General features: G+C 39.2%; 1 protein-coding gene across 7 annotated transcripts in view; it reads left to right on the forward strand.

Annotated features, from left to right (window-relative positions):
- Nucleotides 1–20,252, forward strand: part of CREBBP (CREB binding protein) — a 104,129-nt gene that overhangs the window by 50,956 nt on the left and 32,921 nt on the right. For 4 of the 7 annotated variants that reach the window (XM_064520537.1, XM_064520533.1, XM_064520536.1 and 1 more), the window contains 12 exons: nucleotides 25–138; nucleotides 8,010–8,252; nucleotides 8,909–9,008; nucleotides 9,515–9,661; nucleotides 10,219–10,336; nucleotides 13,050–13,242; nucleotides 13,358–13,411; nucleotides 14,623–14,747; nucleotides 15,387–15,575; nucleotides 17,109–17,528; nucleotides 18,272–18,451; nucleotides 18,685–18,871. In XM_064520537.1, coding sequence (XP_064376607.1) covers nucleotides 25–138; nucleotides 8,010–8,252; nucleotides 8,909–9,008; nucleotides 9,515–9,661; nucleotides 10,219–10,336; nucleotides 13,050–13,242; nucleotides 13,358–13,411; nucleotides 14,623–14,747; nucleotides 15,387–15,575; nucleotides 17,109–17,528; nucleotides 18,272–18,451; nucleotides 18,685–18,871 — 2,070 coding nt within the window. The remainder of the gene's footprint in view (nucleotides 1–24; nucleotides 139–8,009; nucleotides 8,253–8,908; nucleotides 9,009–9,514; nucleotides 9,662–10,218; nucleotides 10,337–13,049; nucleotides 13,243–13,357; nucleotides 13,412–14,622; nucleotides 14,748–15,386; nucleotides 15,576–17,108; nucleotides 17,529–18,271; nucleotides 18,452–18,684; nucleotides 18,872–20,252) is intronic. The other 3 variants (XM_064520534.1, XM_064520535.1, XM_064520538.1) reach the window with 3 other exon arrangements.

Raw genomic sequence — 20,252 nt, forward strand, 5'->3', positions numbered from 1 at the left:
TTCTATCACTTCCTCTTGTTATAGTTGCTCACTGTGCATCTTCACGACAAATCATCTCCCACTGGAAGAATTGTACTCGGCACGATTGTCCTGTGTGCCTTCCTTTGAAAAACGCCAGTGATAAAAGAAACCAACAGCGTAAGTAGTTGTTTTACTGCTGTCATATTGTAATGATACTGATAAAATGGAGCTAATCAAACGTGCAGTGTAGGAATAAACTTTGACAGTGTCTTGACAAATTTAATAGCTGTAAGTGCTAATCTTATATAAGAATGAATGTATTAGAGTGAATTCTCCTTTTTGATCATTTAATGCAATTTGTTACTTAAGTATACAATATATGAAAAGGGGAAGTTCTCACATTAAGCCCACATCTGTTTTTCAAGAGTATGGCAATTTCTAGCTGGTATTTTCTGTTGAGGCAGGTCAGTAGTTACTTGTGTCTAATTATGATTTCAGTTGTCATGCAGTTTTGGAGGTAGGTAGAGTTTTTCGGAACATGTAAGCTATTTCATTAATTTTCAAACTAATAGAAAAAACTTTTATAAATTAGATCAACGTGCTGATGATTAAGACTGATCAAAAATATTTTTATAAGTGAACATTTATATGAAAAAAGATCTGATCTGCATGTCTTAATCATAAAGTGTATTTAACCCTGGTATTGATTAGCTGAAGTTCTGCAAGCCATAGAATTTTTGTTCATGCCTGTTTTCCATGATAGTGTAGCTGTTGCTTTTGTTTGTGGGCAATTTCTAGTGTAATTCTTCCTTCTTGCTCTGAAACAGCAAATACTGAAATTATTTTGGTAGGTCTTATTCAAGGTCCTTTCAAAATGTGCGAGGGTAGAAAGTTTGACAGCATGGATGTGGCAGTTTTGGAAGTCTAGGTAATGTTATGTCTACGAATACTTAAGAGTTAAGAAGTGGAAAATAGCTGAAGGACTTGGAGCCTGTAATTTTTAATCGTTTTGGAAGCATTCTGCTAATTTCCATCTAGGCTGACACTGCAATGAGGAAAGCTAATAAACCTTGGCAGATAAGGAAACAGATCTTGGGTTAGATGAGTTTAAGACAAAGGGGAGAATAGCATGCTGTTAAGACTATCCAAAAACAGCCGATGAGAATGTTTTTGTTCAGCTTCAGGCTGCTTTTTTCCCTCCAAAACCAAAAAAATTAAAACCAGCCAAGCTAGTTGGAGGTTTATCTTCTACCAAATTCCTCCATGGTAAATGAAATGCTTCTTGGGTGTTAAAAGAAGTGGTTTGTGGCAAGTGATTAATTATGTTTAGTCTTTGAAAAATGTGTTGATAGCTTTGCTTTTTAACGTGACATGGTTTGTTTGTGCATAACATCCATACTGTGCAGTTGTTCTCAAAGTGCTAACAATTTCTAGCACTATAGAATTATGTATTTTTATACAAGCTGCTGCAGAAAAGTAGTTTGTGCAGTATTTGTTTTTACATCATTCATATGATTTATCAAAAGCGAAGGCACATGAGCAGGAGGAATCCTTAAAAAGATTACTTTGTTATGGGATCAGTGGGATGTGTCTTGTCTTCAGTGCAACAGAACAGTATTGGATAAATGTAGAATTTGGTTATCTTGTTGCACGTAGGGGAAATAAATGTGAGATCTCCCCTCTTTTATTAAATTAATTAATTGATGATTTTCATGGTGACTAGTGCTGGATTTACTGCTTAGTGTGCTGAGGTACACACTTCTTATACCTGAGTCATGCACATGACATGTTATGGTTTGTTTGAAGGTAAAAAGCTGAAAACAAAAAAAACTTCTTTAGATACAAGGTAAAGGATATTGCTTTTTAGTCATTCAACAAGTTTGCAAAATAATTTACATTAGTATGTGCATTTGAAAATACCATGCCTGATCAGGTAAAAACTAAGGTTAGTTTAAGACCTCCCAAAGAAAGTTTTGGTTCTCTTAGGAATACATAACTATAGCATCTATTAGTTTTGTAAAAAAAAAATGTACATATGGCAGAAAGTTATGAGAAAATTTGGAAAGGGAAATATAAATGTATAGTGATGCTCATTACTTCTGTCAGGCTGTCATCCTTACAGAGTTAATCACCATGTCATGATCATTAAAGATCGAGTCTAGTGTCTTCAATCCTATACCTGTCTCTCCAATGTATTTTGAGTGCCGTTGTATCTATGCTGGGCTTTCAAGTGGCTCTTTCCAAGCATGCCAGTCTTCTGGGAAGGTCGGCAGTTCAGTACTTCCGAAACATTGCAGTATGGTGGCTTGTTTCCACCTTTCCCATCTGAAATGATTCAGAGGCACTTATATGGAAGACTAAACATCTTGACCTGTCTTCTATTATAACTGTTGGTAGTAACATGACTTGTCAATAGGACATGTTGGGACAAGTCTGAAGGACAGGTCTGAAATGTCTTTCAGTTCCTTGTGGGTCTTATAGGGTATCTCTAATTTTGGGGGGTGGGAGGGGCCTGGAGGGGGGAGGAGATTCTGCCAAGAAAAAATGTTATTTTGCATATCTAAATTCTTAACCTTTTCTTTGACTAGGCCAGCTGCTCCTGTGCTTTGAAGTGGTAACTTGAAATTTCATACGAGTGTTTTGGGCTTGGAGGGTGGTTTTTGCCAGGAAGCACTTTTTTGCTCTCTACTTGAGCCCATCTAAATTTGACCAAATTATAAACTTTTGCAAGTGGTAGTTTGTGTATTCCCTAGCATTACGGTTCTACCGTAACAGTTATTTTTCTGAAGGTTTGTGTCTCATGAGCAGGTTTGAGCTTCTTACTCTGCTGTACTCATCTGGCAGATGTGTACTGCAGCACCAACAGCTCCTGGGTATGCCCCCCTTGTATCCCCATACGTGGTGATCAGTGCGCTGTGCTCACAGTTTACTCTGAAATGTCGCGCGCTACGTGAGGATGGCACCTGCTTCCTTCCGGGATCGGAGGAGCCGGGAGATTTTTTCTGCGATGGCTCTTCCAGTCGAGTGTGGCTGCAAGGTGGAACTGTGACCATGGAGCTAGTCTGCCCTGTGTTCTCCCTTGTAGGCGATGTTGAAGAAGAAACAATTTAAATAAAATGCAGTGAGGATAGAGCTGGACTGAGGAAGGACAGATGTGAGACAACAAATCTTCATCCTAAAATGTGATTCTAAAGAAGACTGGGTCAAACTCCAGAATATGTGAACTTGGGGTGAAAGATGGTAATCTTATGAAGAAAATGGGAATAAGGACTAGGAGCTAGCTGGCTGAGGGAGTAAGTTATTGAGCATGGATAGAAAATGAAAGAAGATGTGGATACAGAGCATTGACGCTACAGAGCATCTTCTCTTTGTAGAGAAGGAAGGAGAGCGGATACATTGGGAAACGTAGCTGTTTAGGAAGAGTAAGCAGAAACCTGAGCCTCAGCACACTTCCTGCGAAAACCCAAGAACATTGCATGTGCGCGTGTGTGTGCGCACACGCACTAGAAATCATACAGAGTGGTGACCTGCCAGCTATCACTTACTCTACTGGGCCGCATGGTAGATGTTTAGCCCGCAGATTAAAAAGTTCCCTTCATTGTTATACCATGAAGGTTTGGGGTTTCGTTTGAGGTTAAGGAAAAATGGCATTGTTAAGCTTAATACTGAGATTTCCTACTTTGAAATTGCTCATGCAATCTTTATTTACCCCAGGATTTTATGCATGATATAGCCTTTAATGAAATGATCACGTACACTTGACCTTGTGTATGCATGCCTAATTCTGGGTGCAGGATGGATGTGGTCCGAGGTGAGTCAAGGTCACCAGTAGAATTTTTGCTCTGGCCGTTTTGAGCTGGGGCGGGTATAATGAGCAGAGTGAGGAGCTGAACATTGCGTGAACTGCAATACCAGAATTCTGAGGCAAAACTAAATATTTAAAATGGGCTTTTCACAAATGGATAAACATGTTGCTTTCAGTGCAGTGGTCAGGTTAGAGAAGTGCTGGGCTCTTACAGTTAAAATAGAATTTGGAGTCTGTTTTAAATGAAATGCTAATAAACTGGGGGGGGGGGGGGGAATCCCCCTAGAAAAACAGGGAATGCAATCTCGTTAAGTCAGCACTGTGCACTTCCCTCACTGAAACAGAAATACTATAGAAGAGAGAGCCTGTGATCATTTAGATTACATGCTAATGTATATATCCAAGGGGGCTTAATTAGGACTTAATTATGTGGTTCTGGAGTGCTTAACTTCTGCATGTTTGAATTTTCACTCTTTAGGTATATAAATACATGTGAATTTCTAACATTGAGGTATTCGAAGTTTAAGTGTCTTTAAAGCATTGAATATATGAACAGTCCTATTAAAGTAATGGCTGTACAGAGTTGTCTTTACACTTACCACTTCTTTCATGAGCTCATCAATGTCTAAACATCAGTTGATGAGCAATCACAGTAGACATTGTTCCACGTAGCCGTGGACTAATTTGATAACTCAAGTTCATTTCAGTCCTATATTTATTTTAATTGACTTGATTTCCTATGGTATCTACCATGGAAAGAACTGCATTTGCACCTGATCTGTCCGAAATGGAAATTTAATCTCTCTTCCTCCCTCTTCATGTTTGCCAGGTTGAGATAATGTCATGCATTCTTAAAAAACCAAACGAACGAACAAACGAACCCACTTTAAAGTCAGATTCCTGGTCTTGTGGAAATACTCAATCCAGTATGCTACAAATTGAGTTATAAAGTATCGAAAAGCTGCAAACAAGTAGTCAGAGCTGCTGGTCTTCACACTGCAGTGTATCATTAGCCATAAGAATGTCTTGCAATAAGGTATTTCGGAGTTTCAAGTATTGAAACAGTGTTTGGCTGTTTAGGAGCTTTAGCAAGCTTTGTCTGCTTGGGTAGGTAAGTGCACACGTGTGGAGCTTGGGGGGGAAATTAGTCTTTTGAAGCTGCCTCTGTACTGCCTGTGCTCATCTCTCACAACTTGGGGGTGTGTGAAGTGGCCGGTGCATCCATTATTCCACTGTTGGATCAGCTTTCCAAGAGAAGTGCCTGTTTCAGTTAATTATATGTAATTGTTAATAAAGCATCTGAGAACTTTTCTTTGAACTTTTAGTTTCTTTCTCAAGGCTGTACCTGCACAGCTCTGCTCCCGTACGGTCCCAAAGTAGCTAAAACCAAAATAGTGGTCATCAGACATTTGTCTCCTTACGCTAGTTTTAATATTTTGTGAAGATAATGGTTAGTTTTTTCTGTTTAGAATGGGTTCACTCTCCATGCTGTCACTTTTTAAAACTTTTATCATTCAGCCTGTAAGCTCTGACAGACGCCCTAAGTTTTTCGAAAACAGTCTTTGATCTGGGGCAGAAAGAAAAATTTGGAAATCTGATTTTTTCATAAGAAGTTCATCTAGTCTAGGCTGGATTGTGGTTCTTACAGCTGCTCTAACAGAAGGACTGAGCTTAAACTCCGTAGCAGCTACTACCACTGCCAAAGCTTGGCCCAAAACCATGGGCAAGAGCCTTCTCCAAGCACTGCCTCGATTTCGCTGTGAGCCTCAAGCCAAGCTTACAGTCCTCAGGAGATCGATGCCAAGTTTTGTTCCCCTGAAGAGTGAGAGTAATGGTGAAACACCTGGGTGTCCTCAGTGTGGTGACTAGAAGTCTTTCTCATGTTCTCAGTCTCCAGCATCACCTGTGATCCTTCAAGCATCTCCAGAGATTTGCCTCCATCTTTTACAACCAACACTGAAAGTGGAGCTTTTCTTTTCCCCATTGCTTTTGTTAGAGGAAGCAGAGAAGTATCACCCTCTTTCTTCTGCTTTTCTCTGAGAAGCTTTGGGGGTTTTTCATAGCTCCAGGATTGATCCTTTGCTGCTGTGACAGACTCTGGAGCAGCTTGAATTCCAAGGTGCCACAAGTTTCATACTACTTAATCTTTTTAGAGATTACACTAGTGTAAGCCAAGAAACAGGAAAAGGCATCTTTCTCTTAGACTACGTAAGTTCAACAAGAAAATCTTGAGAATTCCAGAGGTGGAATTAGTTCTTCTTGACAGAAGACCCTGTGGAGGTTTTTAAACTGCGTTCCTTCTCCAGCAGGTTCGTCAGAAAAAACAGAGCACCCTCTCTGCCCACCTTGAGTTTCAAGAAGTTGGTCCTGCAAAGAAAATAACAGTCATTCTGTGGCTATTAGAGCTAACAGATTCCTAGTTCCCGGTGAATTTAGGTCTTGTGATAGGTTTACATGCTTATTAAATATTAATGCTGTGGGGGAATTTGCCCCTTATCTCTCGCAGAAGATAAATGTTAACACAGGAAAATATTATGATCTTACTAGCCATTGAGGAACCTGCTGGAGAGAGGAATGGAGTGAATGCTGAAGCCTTTCTTGTAGAGCAGTTTCTTAACTGGGTGGGTTGTCTGGAGTCTAAAGGTGGAGCTCGTGGGTTTTTTGTGTTTTTTTTTTTTTTTAATGAAACTGATAGGAATTCAGTCAACTCTCAGGCTTCTGTTTTTGTGCTAAAGTTGTTTGAAAATGATTGGCAAGTTCAAAAGTAAAAATGTGTCCTCAGAGTATAAGCATACATAAGTCTTATTTCCTTGGTAAACTCAGCATTGAAAATACAGTGGATTGTCCTTGAAAAACATGGGGGGTATTATTATTGTTGTTTATTATGAAGATGAGGATCTCCTTGAGTATATTTGTTTGTAGTTCTTTGACAAATTAAATGCAATTGAATTTCTATCTGGAGAGGGAAAAGCCTGGATATTGTGATGTGTTTTTTCTCTTGGATAAAAGCTGAAAGTGTATATATCTTTTTCAGTGATTCTCTCAGCTTTCTGAGCGATTCTCCATTGATACAAAGATTTGAGAAAGCCTAGATAACGCTGTTAATGTCTTGGAAGGCCTGTTTCCATGAATTTGTTTCTAACCACGTGCCTCTTTTTATATTCCAATAAAATAGCTATTGGTGCTATATTAAAAGCTGTTCTTGCTATATTTAGATCAGAGATTTGTAGTGCACATTTTATCTGTAGTTACTTGAGGGGGGAATGAAGCACATACTACTTCTACCAGAGTCTCAGTTATCAGAATGCGCTGTCTCCGTAGCGAAGGATATACTGCACATGTCGTTCCCAATGGAAAATGTTGTTATTTGGAATGGCAGCTAAAATGAGGGCTGGAAAGCAGATTTTTATGCAGTTCTGTTTTAGTAAAACTAGTTTTCTGCTGTTTCCATTTCCTGTCTGAAATGGAAATGACTGTTCCATATGTCTGTGCGGTGAGAGAGGTTGGTTGGTTGGGGTGGTCACATAGATTAATGAGGACCTAAATAGTCATCTTCTAAATCGTTCACCAAAAGCTGGAGCTGGCTCACTCCCTCCCTGACTCTCTAAAAATTGTTTTAAATTTTGAAAGCACAACCTGAAACCTATCAGTGTTTTTGATATATCCGAATACCTTGAGTTATCCGATAACTACTCTGGGCTTCAGAGAATTCATCTAGTGACTGCTCAGAATGAAAATTTCTACCAGCAGATCTTCAATATTACCTTTGTGTCCAAGGACACAATATTTTGGCTGAACTCCGCATCTCTGTTCTGGAGCCAAACATTTTGACCTGAAATAGGGGGGAAGGAGGGAAATGACAATTACTTTTTTTTCCCCTGGTCTACTCTCCCAAGCATGAATATCCTATTTAACCTTATATTGGAGCCTATACTTTACATTAAGTATATTCTAGCATTATGGGCTTATTTGCCTAGGTAAAGCACTTCTCTTTAGACTGCACATGTTAATTGCTTGGGTGATTTCTGTAGAATCAGATTAATTGCTAGGGTGTCCTGTGGAATCAAAGGTTGAGCTTCTCTACTTGGCATCTCAGGTGTCATTCTGTCCTTTGGCAGAAAAATGTTTACCGTATAATTACATTAATTCTTGAAATGATTTGTTTTATTATTTGCCCTCATTGATCTGATTCAATTTTCTCCTATACTTTTTTTTTTTTTTTTTTTTTTTAATATGTATATAGCCCTTTTAGGGTCTCCAGCTGGTGGAATCCAAAATTCTATTGGTTCTGTTGGAACAGGCCAGCAGAATACTCCATCGCTAAGTAATCCTAATCCGATTGACCCCAGCTCCATGCAACGAGCCTATGCTGCCCTTGGACTGCCATATGGCAACCAGCCACAAACACAGTTGCAGCCCCAGGTACAAGGCCAACAACCAGCACAGCCTCAGGCTCACCAGCAGATGAGGACCATTAATACATTGGGTAGGTGGAAGAAAAAAAAAACAAGAGGAAACTAAGTTGAAAAATAAGTTGAACTGTAGAATATATAGGACAAACACTTTAGTGTATCACTTCATTGGAGTAGTGACTTTCTGTTCATGTTGATTAATGACATGAAATTATACTATTTGAACACTTTGGTTTTTTAGATTTGAATATTAGAAAGCTTTGTATATGTTGTTTCTGCCAAATGGCAGTGATTTTACTTTCTTCTAAAATATGCCAGTAGCTTATTCTTATCCAACATGTTTAGTTGTAATTCCTTAAGTATTTTGGTTGGTTTAACCAAAGTGGTTTAACTGCCAAGTGGTTCACCTGTTCTAGCAGATTATTCTGTCTCAGGTGCTAGCTTCTTCCTGATACTTAACTGTTAATATTGCTTTCTTTGTAGCTTATTGATCTTAGAACTAACAAATTTTAAATTTTAACAGCCACATTTTTGTATAAAAATCATTCAGCCTGAAATAAGTTTTTGATTCCAAAGTAGTTAAGGATGTGCACCACAGCAAATGTGTACAAGTATTTTTCTGATGCTCTGTTTCTCTGGCTAGTCACTTGGATTCATAAAGTACAGTTTTTGCTATTTTATTATCAAAATTATGAACTGGGTACCAATGATGCTTAATCTCTTCCCAAAGGAGCCAACCAGATGAACCTTCCCGCAGGAGGAATAACAACCGACCAGCAAGCTAGTCTAATTTCTGAAACTGCTCTTCCAACATCCCTTGGGACAAATAAGTAATGCACATATTTTCATTCTTGCTCAGTTAAGCATTTGTTTACATGCTTTATGAAAGCAAATAAAAATCTTGCCTTAAAAAATTACAGTATTGTCGCTCGAAATGATCAGTCACACCTATGGCTGTGTTCCTCTTTTCCTATTTCAGTTCTACACCTACCACTTTTTCCCTAAAGAGCCCCAAAATATTTAGTAGCTTTAAATGAATTCTCAAAGGAAGTTTGTTTTTTTTTTGTTGGGTTTTTTTGTTTTGTTTTTTTTTAAGCGTATGGAGCAAATACCTTAACAGTTGTGATTCTTTATCACTCATATGTCGTGTCTTGTAAACTCCTGAGCTTTGTTGCTGTATGCTTCCCAGTTTGGTGATCTCAGTTTCACTTACAAAATGTTTGATGCAATACCTAGAAATGATGAAAGCAATTACTTAAAAATAACCTCAGGCATGAAACACACAACAAAGTTCTGCACTCTTATACTGTGACGGTCCCTTTTTTTCTTCTTATAGCCCACTAATGAATGATGGCACAAATTCTGGCAATGTTGGGAACCTCAGTTCAATGCCAACAGCTGCACCTCCTTCTAGTACTGGGGTGAGGAAAGCATGGCATGAACATGTCACTCAGGACCTGCGCAATCATCTAGTACATAAACTGTAAGTATTCACCAGGGCCAGATACTCTCCCAAATATTTACAGCAGCAGAACTACAACATTGAAATTGTTTCAGTCGAAAAGTTGGTTCTTAACTATAACTAAGCAGTGGGTGTTCTTGTAACCAGTTGGAAAACATTAAATACACATATCAAAATGTCTTGCATCTGATTTGAGATGTTGTTGATCAGAAAGTTAAGTTATCAGTAGTGGTTTCCTGGCACTGGCCCATTGAGGATGTGCTGTTATCTTTAACCTTTCCCTCCAGTTCATTACTCCATTGCATTAAGGGACAGGGCAGGCAGTTTGTATTGCTAGTAAACTTGCTCTGCTGTAGTGAATAGAAATATTTAGTCTATAGCCTGTCAAACCTCACATTTTCATCATTAAACTTGCTTTAATTTTGTGGGGAATAGTTCGATACAGATTTTTTTAAAAACAGTTTTGATATGCTTTACTTATTTCTGACCTATAAGGAAATGTGTACAATGAATGTTGTAAAGCTGGATAGATTTTATCTTTTCTGAAGAATTTTTTCCTCTTTTTTGCTTTCTTGTAGTGTACAAGCCATCTTCCCCACTCCTGATCCAGCAGCACTGAAGGATCGCCGCATGGAGAACTTGGTGGCTTATGCCAGGAAGGTGGAAGGAGATATGTATGAATCTGCTAACAGTAGGGTATGTTGCTTCAGTCCAGGTATTCAGTATACTTTGAAGAACTGTGGTATCACACATCTGAAGAACATAATGAAAACCACAAAGAATCCTGTCACTGTTCTGTTGATGAAGAAAGTCATGCTTTCTGCTATGTTTGTATAGCCCAGTACTAACTGATTAATGTCACTTGAAGCTAAGTCACCTCCTTAAGCTCTTTGAAAACACAACAGCATAGTACCAGCCCTGCTTGATTGAGTTAAGCTCCCTCTGAAAGTTTGGTGGACGTGTTTGGGAATTGGAGCACAGCTTATGGTCCTTGATTCTTCCCTGGCTGACTCTCTGTGTTTCATTCCTTTTTGAAGTCTATTTGTGTAAATAACAGTTTTAAAATTGTTAGTCTCTGCTGTTGGAAGTTTCCTCTGGGACTCAGTTCTGTTATATTGCTTACCTTTTACCAGCACTGTTGGAGTAATTTCTCCTCTACTCAGCAGCACTGAGAGTGATTTGGCTAAGACAAATAGCTGTTTCAAGCGACAAAGTTGTAAGAAATTAATTTACCTGTATTTGTCCTTGTGCATGGGAGACAAGACAGAGTTACCTGTTCTTGTTCATGAATTTTTCTCACCTGCAATGAGGTGTCAGCTCAAATTTCTGTTACTCAGAGGGATCAAACCCCTGTTGATTGACACACTGAGCATACTGTTTCGTTATGTCACTGTGGTACTTCCACTCCAAAGGAACTGCTCCCTGAAAGTGTTTTCATGAGGTAAAAGCAGTGTTCAGAGCACGAGTACTAACAGCTAGTGAAGATCTTAACAGACCAGGGTCGTGAGGTCAATTCTTAAATAACATAATGATACCGAAAGAGAGTAGTTAACCACATTCAAGGTGATAATCATCCAGTAAGACAGTAATACTTCACCGAGTCTCCTTCACAGATGGGTTCCCAAAAGAGCTAAATGGGTATTTTAAGTTTCGTTTCCTGCAGGCAGATACACTGTAGCCCTACTTGCAATGGTGTTGCTGTGTTGGTGTTGATCGGTGAAGGTATCGTATTCTCCTTCTGGCTACCTGGAGGTTGTTCAGCAAGGGAGACTTGTGTGTGATCACCCTGACAACTTTAGAGAGAAAATGAGTATTTCGTAGCCATACCTAGGATTTCTTCATCTGTATTCTTTGTCAGTAAGGATGAGACTAGTAAACTTCTGATTATAAAATTAAATATCTTCTGACCCGTAGGTCATGCAAATACCCAGAAGTATCTTGTCCATTCAAGCAGCTGCCCAAGCCTTCTTGCCAAAAGTCTTTTTAATGGGAATTCATCTGACATATTTGGCTCCAAGCAGCAAACGTGGGAGAAAGGAGTAGTTAAGACATCATAAACAATGTTTTGTGAAATTACATCCTTTTTGAGGAACATCAGTTCTACTTCATGACACCCAGAGAAATGGATTAGTTTGAGTGATAATAGAAAGCAGTTTGGCATGGTTTTATGTAGTATGTGCTCCTTGTATATATGTATAGTAATCTTTGCAATGTGAAAGTAGCATAAACCAGTCATCTTGTATCTACAAGTAGGAGGTTATAGGTGAAGCCCTTGAGCAGAAAAAGGGAAGGGGCTGTAGTGCTTTTAAGTTCTTTTGGACAACAGAAAGTATCTTCAGTAATGGATTTTTGAGGCAGTTGAAAGGAAATGAGGAACTCCTGAAAATGAAGTTTCGTATTACAACACTGGATTTCATTAACAAGATTGGTGAGGGGATACCCCTCTCATCTCAGTTTTCTAACATGCAATGGATCCTACTGTAATAAGTTTTAGGATCAGGAGTGCCAGTTTGATGAGGAGATGATGATTGTGGGATGAACATCGCTCAGCCTTTGGTCCGTATAACACTGGTTTTAAAATCAGAAGTTATCCCACAAAACAAATGTAGTCTTTTGGGTTTTGTGAGGTTTTTTTTGCCTTTAGCAGGCACACACAATCTCCTGCACTTGGCAGATGTGTGTCCAGCAACTGCTGACAAGCGAAATTGGCTCCCTTGCTGTGCACTCTGCCTGCCTTGTTTGATCTGTTGTCAGTTTGGTCTGAATAAAGTGGACTTTTTGTCGTGCACAGATGTAGTGTTTAGTCGTCTGGGCTATGGACTATTTTTCACTAATTTTCTCCCTTTGTCTGGTTTTAGATTTCCTGAAATGACTCTGTGTTGATAGATAAATTCTGCAGGCAAAGAGTGATTTCTATTCTTTACATAAGAATTGATCTCCCTTTAACATCTGTCTCCTGAAGTTTATTCAGCATAATTGTATTGCTGGCGACGTCTTTCTTGTGTCTCTGGATTAGCAAAAATGATTATTATGAAAATATCATTTAAAAATCATTAACACTTAGAAACTAAATTGCAGCTTCCTGTTGGTTTTTGTCCAAGCAATAGAGAACCTGCAATTTTCTCCTTTATCTGCAAATCTACTCAGAATAGATGTGATGGATAGTCATAAAGCCAAGTCATTTTTTTCTAGAAGCTTTATTTTTTCTTACCTGCATTAAAGCAGTGATGATTCTGTCTGTTTACCTGAACTGTGAAAAGAAATAGTTCTTGTTCAAATAGGCAGGTGCATATATTTATTTAATTAAAAAAGGGAAGAGCAGTATTCTGGTAGACTTAAGTTCTGTTGATGTTTTTCTTATACTTGATACTGAGTGCCTGCTTTTTCTTTTTCTTTTTTTTTTTTTTAGGATGAGTATTATCATTTATTAGCAGAAAAAATCTATAAGATACAGAAGGAACTAGAAGAGAAACGGAGGTCTCGTCTACATAAACAAGGGATCTTGGTAAACCAGCCAGCCTTACAGACCCCAGGACCTCAGCCCCCTGGTATCCCCCAGGTGGCTGCTGCCATGGGCCAGGCACAGCCCGTGAGGCCTCCCAGTAAGTACTTCTTTATGAGCGTGAGAGGGGCCAGGGAAAACAGAAGCAAAGAGTGGGAGGATGTGGTGGTTCTTCTATGTTAATTCTTTTCTCTCTGTCCATTCTTCTGCTGCAGACGGACCTATGTCCATGCCAAACGTGCCTATGAGTCGTATGCAGGTTTCTCAAGGTATCTATATTTTCCCCTCTCATTGCAATTTGTGGATTCAAAAATATATTTAGGGGAAAAGCTGATGATCCGTTTTCCTATCAGAGTTTGAGGTGGGAGTGGGGGGTGAACACCTGGATCTCCCTTTCTCAGCATCATTCTTTACTGTTCTCTGTGGCAGGAACTGCCTCAGTGCTGTCTTGTCTTAAGAACTAATAATACGTACTGAGTACTTCGGTAGCAGTTAGGAAGTAATTCAGTCCTTCAAAAAGAGGAGAAAACAAGCAAGAATACTGTGAATGATCTGTCATTTAAAAAAACATTAACTTTTGGGAGTGGGAGTTTGGCGTGTTTTTATCAGTTCGTTAGCCAAAAACATACCTGTAGCTGAAAACTTGCCACAAAGCGCATTTAAAAAGGCGTAGCTTGTTCATAGCACTGCTGGCTTGCCATCGCTGATTTAGGCTGCTGTGGCCTCATGGATGCGTTTTTCTGAAAAATACAAATGCATGACTTTGGGAAAGCTTCAGCTTTCCTCAAAAAGGTAACCCAATTTTTTTAATTTCTTGATAGAATATTAGTAGTAAGTTAAAACTTACATTGAAATTTCCTGGAGCAGTTGTATCCTGAACCTTTTTGGTTCATTTAGGTAGGAGAAAAAGTTGTTGGCAAGTATGGCTCTGTAAATACTTATTTATACATTTATTCTTGTTAGAAAAATTTATTAGATATTTTTTCCAGGGAAGAAATTTTCCGAAGAAAAGGCCCAACATCTTTTTAAGCATATTGCTTGTTTCTGTCCTGATTTGAGAGTAGAACTTGCTTTCATGTAAGCAATGCATATTTGTATCTTATTTACTTCAAACATTTCAGTGAAACCTGAATAAGATGTTGCTGTTTCAACACAAATATCTGATTTTAAGAAAACACCCCAAGGTATTATATACAAATAGCATCTTGTTGTTGCAGATCATCCACACTGTTCATCTTGTGTGTGTTTTAGACACTGTAAATTATGTTTTACCCTAACTGGTATTCCTCCAGATATTTTTTTGCTTCCTGATTTGTCTCTTAAACCAGGTAATTTGACTTTGAACCAAGTTAAAGGGAAAAAAATGAAGTGTAGGAGAGTTGGATTTTACTCAAAATAAATGTGAATTTTATTGTAGAGTATACATACGTAAATCCTGGTGACTTGTTCCTAATGAGTTGTTTTGGGGGTGCATTTGCAGGAATGAATCAGTTTAACCCCATGTCCATAGGGAATGTACAGATGCCGCAAGCACCCATGGGACCCCGTGCAGCTTCTCCAATGAACCACCCTGTACAGATGAATAACATGGGCGCCGTTCCTGCGGTTCGTATTTGTTGTTACCAAGTTCTTCTCAAAATGGGTGCATTACATTTAGCAGAGTTAACACTCTTCTGAAAAGGCCACGTCATAAGGTAGTTCTGTAAATTGTAGGATAATTTGGAGTGCATGGAAATGCACTGAGTCTGCCAGACTCTTATTGAGGTGGTTGTTTTCACTATTTACATGTTTAAAGAAAGAAAAAAAAAAGACCATCTTTAGAGAGGTAGATGTCAGAGATGAAATATTATCCAACAAAGAGCATAGTTCTTTCAGGAACTGTATCTTTCCAGTATATAAACTTTATTTATTCGTCCATGAAAACTTGGTTTTATTCTTTAGAAAAACAGAAATATTTTTGCTTTCTCTGGATTATCTCTGTTAGCTCAGAGAGCAAAACAGAATTTGGCATTCTTAATAGAGCTTTAATACTATTACCTTGTTAAAAATAGCTTCAGTCATGAATGCCATGGAACAAATGTTAATATTCTGTGTACATGCCCAGTTCCATTTGGTTTACTGAAGCAAGTCTTCCTCTTAGTCTTGGTCATATCTTACAGCCAGTTACTTTGAGAGTGTTTTCCTTTGTGTGGCTACACAATAAGAAAAAATGTTAATATCCTTAATTTGGATGTTAATTTTTAGATGGCAATGTCTCCTTCCCGAATGCCTCAGCCGCAGAACATGATGGGAGCTCATTCCAATAATATGATGGGTCAGGCTCCCACCCAGAACCAGTTCCTGTCTCAGAATCAGTTTCCAGCATCCAGTGGGGCTATGAATGTGAACAACGTGGGCATGGGTCAATCAACAGCCCAGGCAGGGGTAACACAGGTAAGATGTATTTTCTAATACCTGCGTTATTTGCTCTAGATTACCTTAGTCTATTTTTTTATTATCGTTTTTGAGTGCTTGTATATCCATTGCTTATTGTAGTTGTCCCTGACTTGTAGGTTACATCTGCCTTCTCCACAAGCTCTTACATAACCTGTGTGCATGTGCTAACTGGGGGCCTGTGCTCACCTGTAATTCCTGTAATTCTAAAAAACATATGCTGCTGAGAACTTTAGGAGAGAATATCAAGTTAGTTCATGGGACACTTCTGAGCATATGTTCTTTTTGAGTGTGTTTGTGTGGACTTTAGTAGCTAACTTTAAATCAAGAATTACAATAAAGTAGATGAGGAAAACCATTTTAAGTTTCTTTTAATCTCTCAACTTCTGAACAGGAGGTTGCTTTCCAAAAGGTTGGGTTTTTTGTTACAATAGTGGTCAGTGAAGTCATAGCTGTGTTTCTGATGCCAAGGTATATGGCTTTCCACAGTGAGGGACTTGTTTCTGAACTCTCAGAGTCAGAATAGTTTAGGTTGCTTGGGACCTCTATGGGTCTCTAGTCCAGCCGCATGCTCAAAGGAGGGCCAACCAAAGAAGGTTACCTATGGCTCTGAAAAGTTAAGTTTTGGATATCTCCAGGACGGACCTTCTGCAACTTCTTAGGCCTCTGATCTGTTGTTTGACCACCTTCATGGTGGAAAAGTTTTTCCTAATGCAATTAGTTCATTAAAACTGACCAAAAATGGGCAATATAGAAGCATGCTTTAAGTTTGAAATCTTATCTGCAGGAAATTACTAATTGATTTAGACTCTAAGAGTAAGATACACATCTATATTAAAGCAGAAATGATAAGTACACCTGAGATAGAGTATTATTCTGTTTTTATCACTAGTTATCTGATTCAATTTTTAGTAAAATACGTAATTTAAAAGTCTGCACATCTCCAGAATACTTCTGTTATTGCTGGTCTGAAAGATAGATCCACAGTTTTCTTAAATATCTGGAGTAATCTAATAAGAATTAAAAAAAAAAAAAAAAAAAAGAAAGAAAAAGAAATTTGAAGTATCCTGCTGTGCATTTCAGTGGGGCAGATGTTAAATGCACTGGACCGGTTTCCAAAGCAGGGCTGCCCTAGAGTCTCAGCCTAAAATGTGAAATAGCTTGAAACCGTTTTCTGTGCAAAGCCCAAACTTTGCCCAGCTAATGGCCTGATTTAGAGATTGCCTGCCTGCAGGTTTCTCTGCTACTGAGGAGATCCTGAGGATTCCCTCTCTTCTGTGGCAGTAAAATTAATGTATAATGATGCACCAGGCACATCTAGGTCTAGGAGCAAGGCTTTGACTAAGAGCTCGTGAAAATTTTTAGAGAAATCAGAACGAAGTCATTTGCAATACCAGCACTCTTATACTTGTTTTTAGATGATTGCATATTTAGGCTTTCATCGTACTGTTGTTTTAAAAGACATCAATGCTGTGATTTAGAGGACAAGTGCGATTCCCAGACGTGTATGTAAGAGAATCTCTCTCGCTCCAGCAGGGGCAGGTTCCCAGTGCTGCTCTTTCCAACTCCATCAACATGCTAGGACCACAGAGTGGCCAGTTGTCATGTCCACCCGTGACCCAGCCACCTCTACATCAGACTGCGCCTCCAGTGTCCACTGCGGCTGGCATGCCGCCTATTCAGCACCAGACGCCGCCTGGGATGACTCCTCCTCAGCCAGCAGCACCCACTCAGCCATCGACACCCGTCTCATCTTCAGGACAGACCCCTACACCGACACCAGGTTCTGTTCCCAACGCGACGCAGACGCAAAGTACACCGACGGGGCAGACTGCCGCGCAGGCTCAAGTGACGCCGCAGCCTCAGACCCCAGTTCAACCGCAGTCTGTGCCAACCCCGCAGCCATCTCAGCAGCAGCCAACATCTGTGCAGGCACAGCCACCTGGCACTCCAGTAAGTACCAGCTAGTTGCGTTTTTTCCTGGGTGGTGGAATAAGCATTCCACAGGAATCCTCCCTTTGTACAGCACAGTGCTGTGAATTTATAGAGCCCGTACTTTTTATGGTTGTAAGTCCTAGCTTCTACTTCAGAACAAAGGGTTTTTTTAAAAAAAAAAAAAAAAAAAAGTTATGTGTACCTGTGTAAAAATGTGTCCATTCAGATGTTCTCAGCATCGTTTGAAGGAGGGGGGCATGTTGAATGACTTTGCACTGCTCAAAGTAAAAAGGGCAGCAACGTGTGGAAAGATTAGGCAAAATAGGTTTATGTATATATTTGGCCCATAAGCATATATTTGGCCTTAATCAGAATCAGTCTTTTCTGAACATGAAACTTGAATGCTTGCTTGCTTTTTTTTTCTTTTTTTCCTTTTTCCTTTTTTTTCCTTTTTTTCCCCCTTTTTTTTGTCAGAAGCAATGCACATGTTGAATTGTTGAATGTACAGTCTTTTACGGGGCAGGTGTTTTCTCTTTAAAAGCAGCCACTTTGGGACAGAATTCTTTCTTGGCTTCTCCTCTGTAAAGCAGAGAGTTACAAAATGTGGTATATAGAAACTTGGCTACAGTGAGCTCCTATATCCATGTTCTGCACTGTTTTAGAATATCATCTCATGTTTTTTTTTTCGTGCTGTTCATTTTTAGTAAAGGAAAATATTTCTATATATGCAGTGTCTTTCTTTTGTACTGTTTTTACAACAGCTATCCCAGGCAGCAGCTAGTATTGATAACAGGGTCCCCACCCCTGCCTCAGTTGCTAGTGCTGATACGAATTCCCAGCAACTAGGACCAGATGCACCAATGCTAGAAAGCAAATCAGAAGTTAAAAATGAAGAAACTGAGCCAGAGACTAGTGAGACACAAGTGGAAGCTAAGACTGAGGTAAATGAGATTCTATACAGTTTAACTGAAAGCAGTGATAGATATAAAAGCACTTAATGATGTGTCTGAAATGGTGAGTTAAGGTGGCGAGAAGAGGGTAGTTACTGGAAAGTAACTGTCCTGAGGAAAGCCATGGATGGAGAGTGCTTTGACAATCTCATAAACTAATATTTTGAACGACAGAAGTTTGAGGCACGGATGTAATGGCATGTCTTCTTGCATCCTTTCTTAAGGTGGAGGAGGATTTACAAGGATCTTCACAAACAAAAGAAGAAGCAGATGGAACAGAAATGAAACAGGAGCCAATGGAAATAGAAGAAAAGAAGCCTGAAATAAAAGTAGATGCTAAAGAGGAAGAGGAAAGTGGCACTAATGGAACCACTTCACAATCCACATCACCATCTCAGCCCCGCAAAAAAAGTATGTATACGAAAACTGAAATTTTCTTGTATACTTTGCTTTTACTAGCCTTTGCTTTCAGCAGCATCTGTTCCTGCTGGAAGGTATACTTCGCATGTGTGTTTCGGCACATGAGGCTGGGAGATTAATACTCAAGGTTATTTATTTTTGAAAGCAGATCTCCTTTAATGGTATATGAATCGCAGGTGAGAAACGTATTTAGCTGTGGTCTTGATCCCTGCCGTCATTCCTGCCGATGGTAATCTTGCGCAGGGTCCGGTTTCTGCTCGGAAGGACCAAGGCAGTAAGGTAGCAATTGCTGTAGAGAAATTGTATAAGGAGATCTTTATGAATATATCTTGGCCAGCTCTCTTTCATGGGAGGTCAGCTGAGATACAGTGCTCCCAGTAACCAAGAATATTCATTTCTATGCTTCCTCATAAGAGGCTGCACTCTCAGCCTTCCTGCTGAGTTCTAGCTTTCATTGGCCTGAGAACTAGGTGCTCGAACTGATTTCCTGAATCTGTGTTTCTCTGAGACTAGCCTTAAACTTTTAAAAGACCAGCTGTGTAGTTTTTTGTGTAGCGTTCACTTGAAAGCTTTCTCCTCAGAAATAGCTAGAACAGTTAAGTTAGCTCCATTAAGCTAATCTACAGTGTCATATTTGAATTTGCCTGTTTAGATGTAGGTGTGACTGTATCTGTAGCATATATTTTTCCCCAAGGAAACATGATAGCGTTACAGATCTTGAATGGACTTACATACAGGATTGCATGCCTTGGGTTAATAAGAAATAAATTAATAAGATGTTTAAAGAAAACAGATGAAAAGAAATTGCTCCCTGTTGTAATGCAGGCCTTGTGGGAGCCTGCAAGATGAGATTTTCGCCTCAAAATCCTTAGCTGTTATCGGCGTCTCTTAACATCTGTTTGTTAGGACTGACACTTTCTGTGGTTAGTTTTTGACCAAAGGTAAGCTTTCAATATGCTGCAGACATCAAAGGAGAGAAAGTGATGGGCCTTTTCATGACTCTTCCATCTTTTCTTAAGAAGGAAATTGCATACAGTTACATTAAAAGAGCATTATAGCCGCATGCTGTTCAGGATGTGATTAAGAAGTTGCCAGGTTTTAAAGTTTGTGCAACATAAATCATGAACCCTTGTATGTGCCTTGGGTTGTACTTAATTACTAAACATAATCTTTTTACAATAAACACATTTTCCTGTGGCTGGTATTTTCAGTTTGTAGTATAGTGGGCCAGCCAAATGAGACTCCACTGCACAACAAGCTGGCAGAGCCCGTTTCAAACAAAATGTAACACAGGGACTGGAAAGTTTATTGGCGATTACAAACCAGTTAAATTCCCAGTGGAAAGAATCATTGTTACTGCTTGTTAGAAGAA

The sequence above is a fragment of the Dromaius novaehollandiae genome, chromosome 14 (genome assembly GCF_036370855.1).
Source record: "Dromaius novaehollandiae isolate bDroNov1 chromosome 14, bDroNov1.hap1, whole genome shotgun sequence".
In the NCBI taxonomy this organism is placed as follows: Eukaryota; Metazoa; Chordata; class Aves; order Casuariiformes; family Dromaiidae; genus Dromaius; species Dromaius novaehollandiae.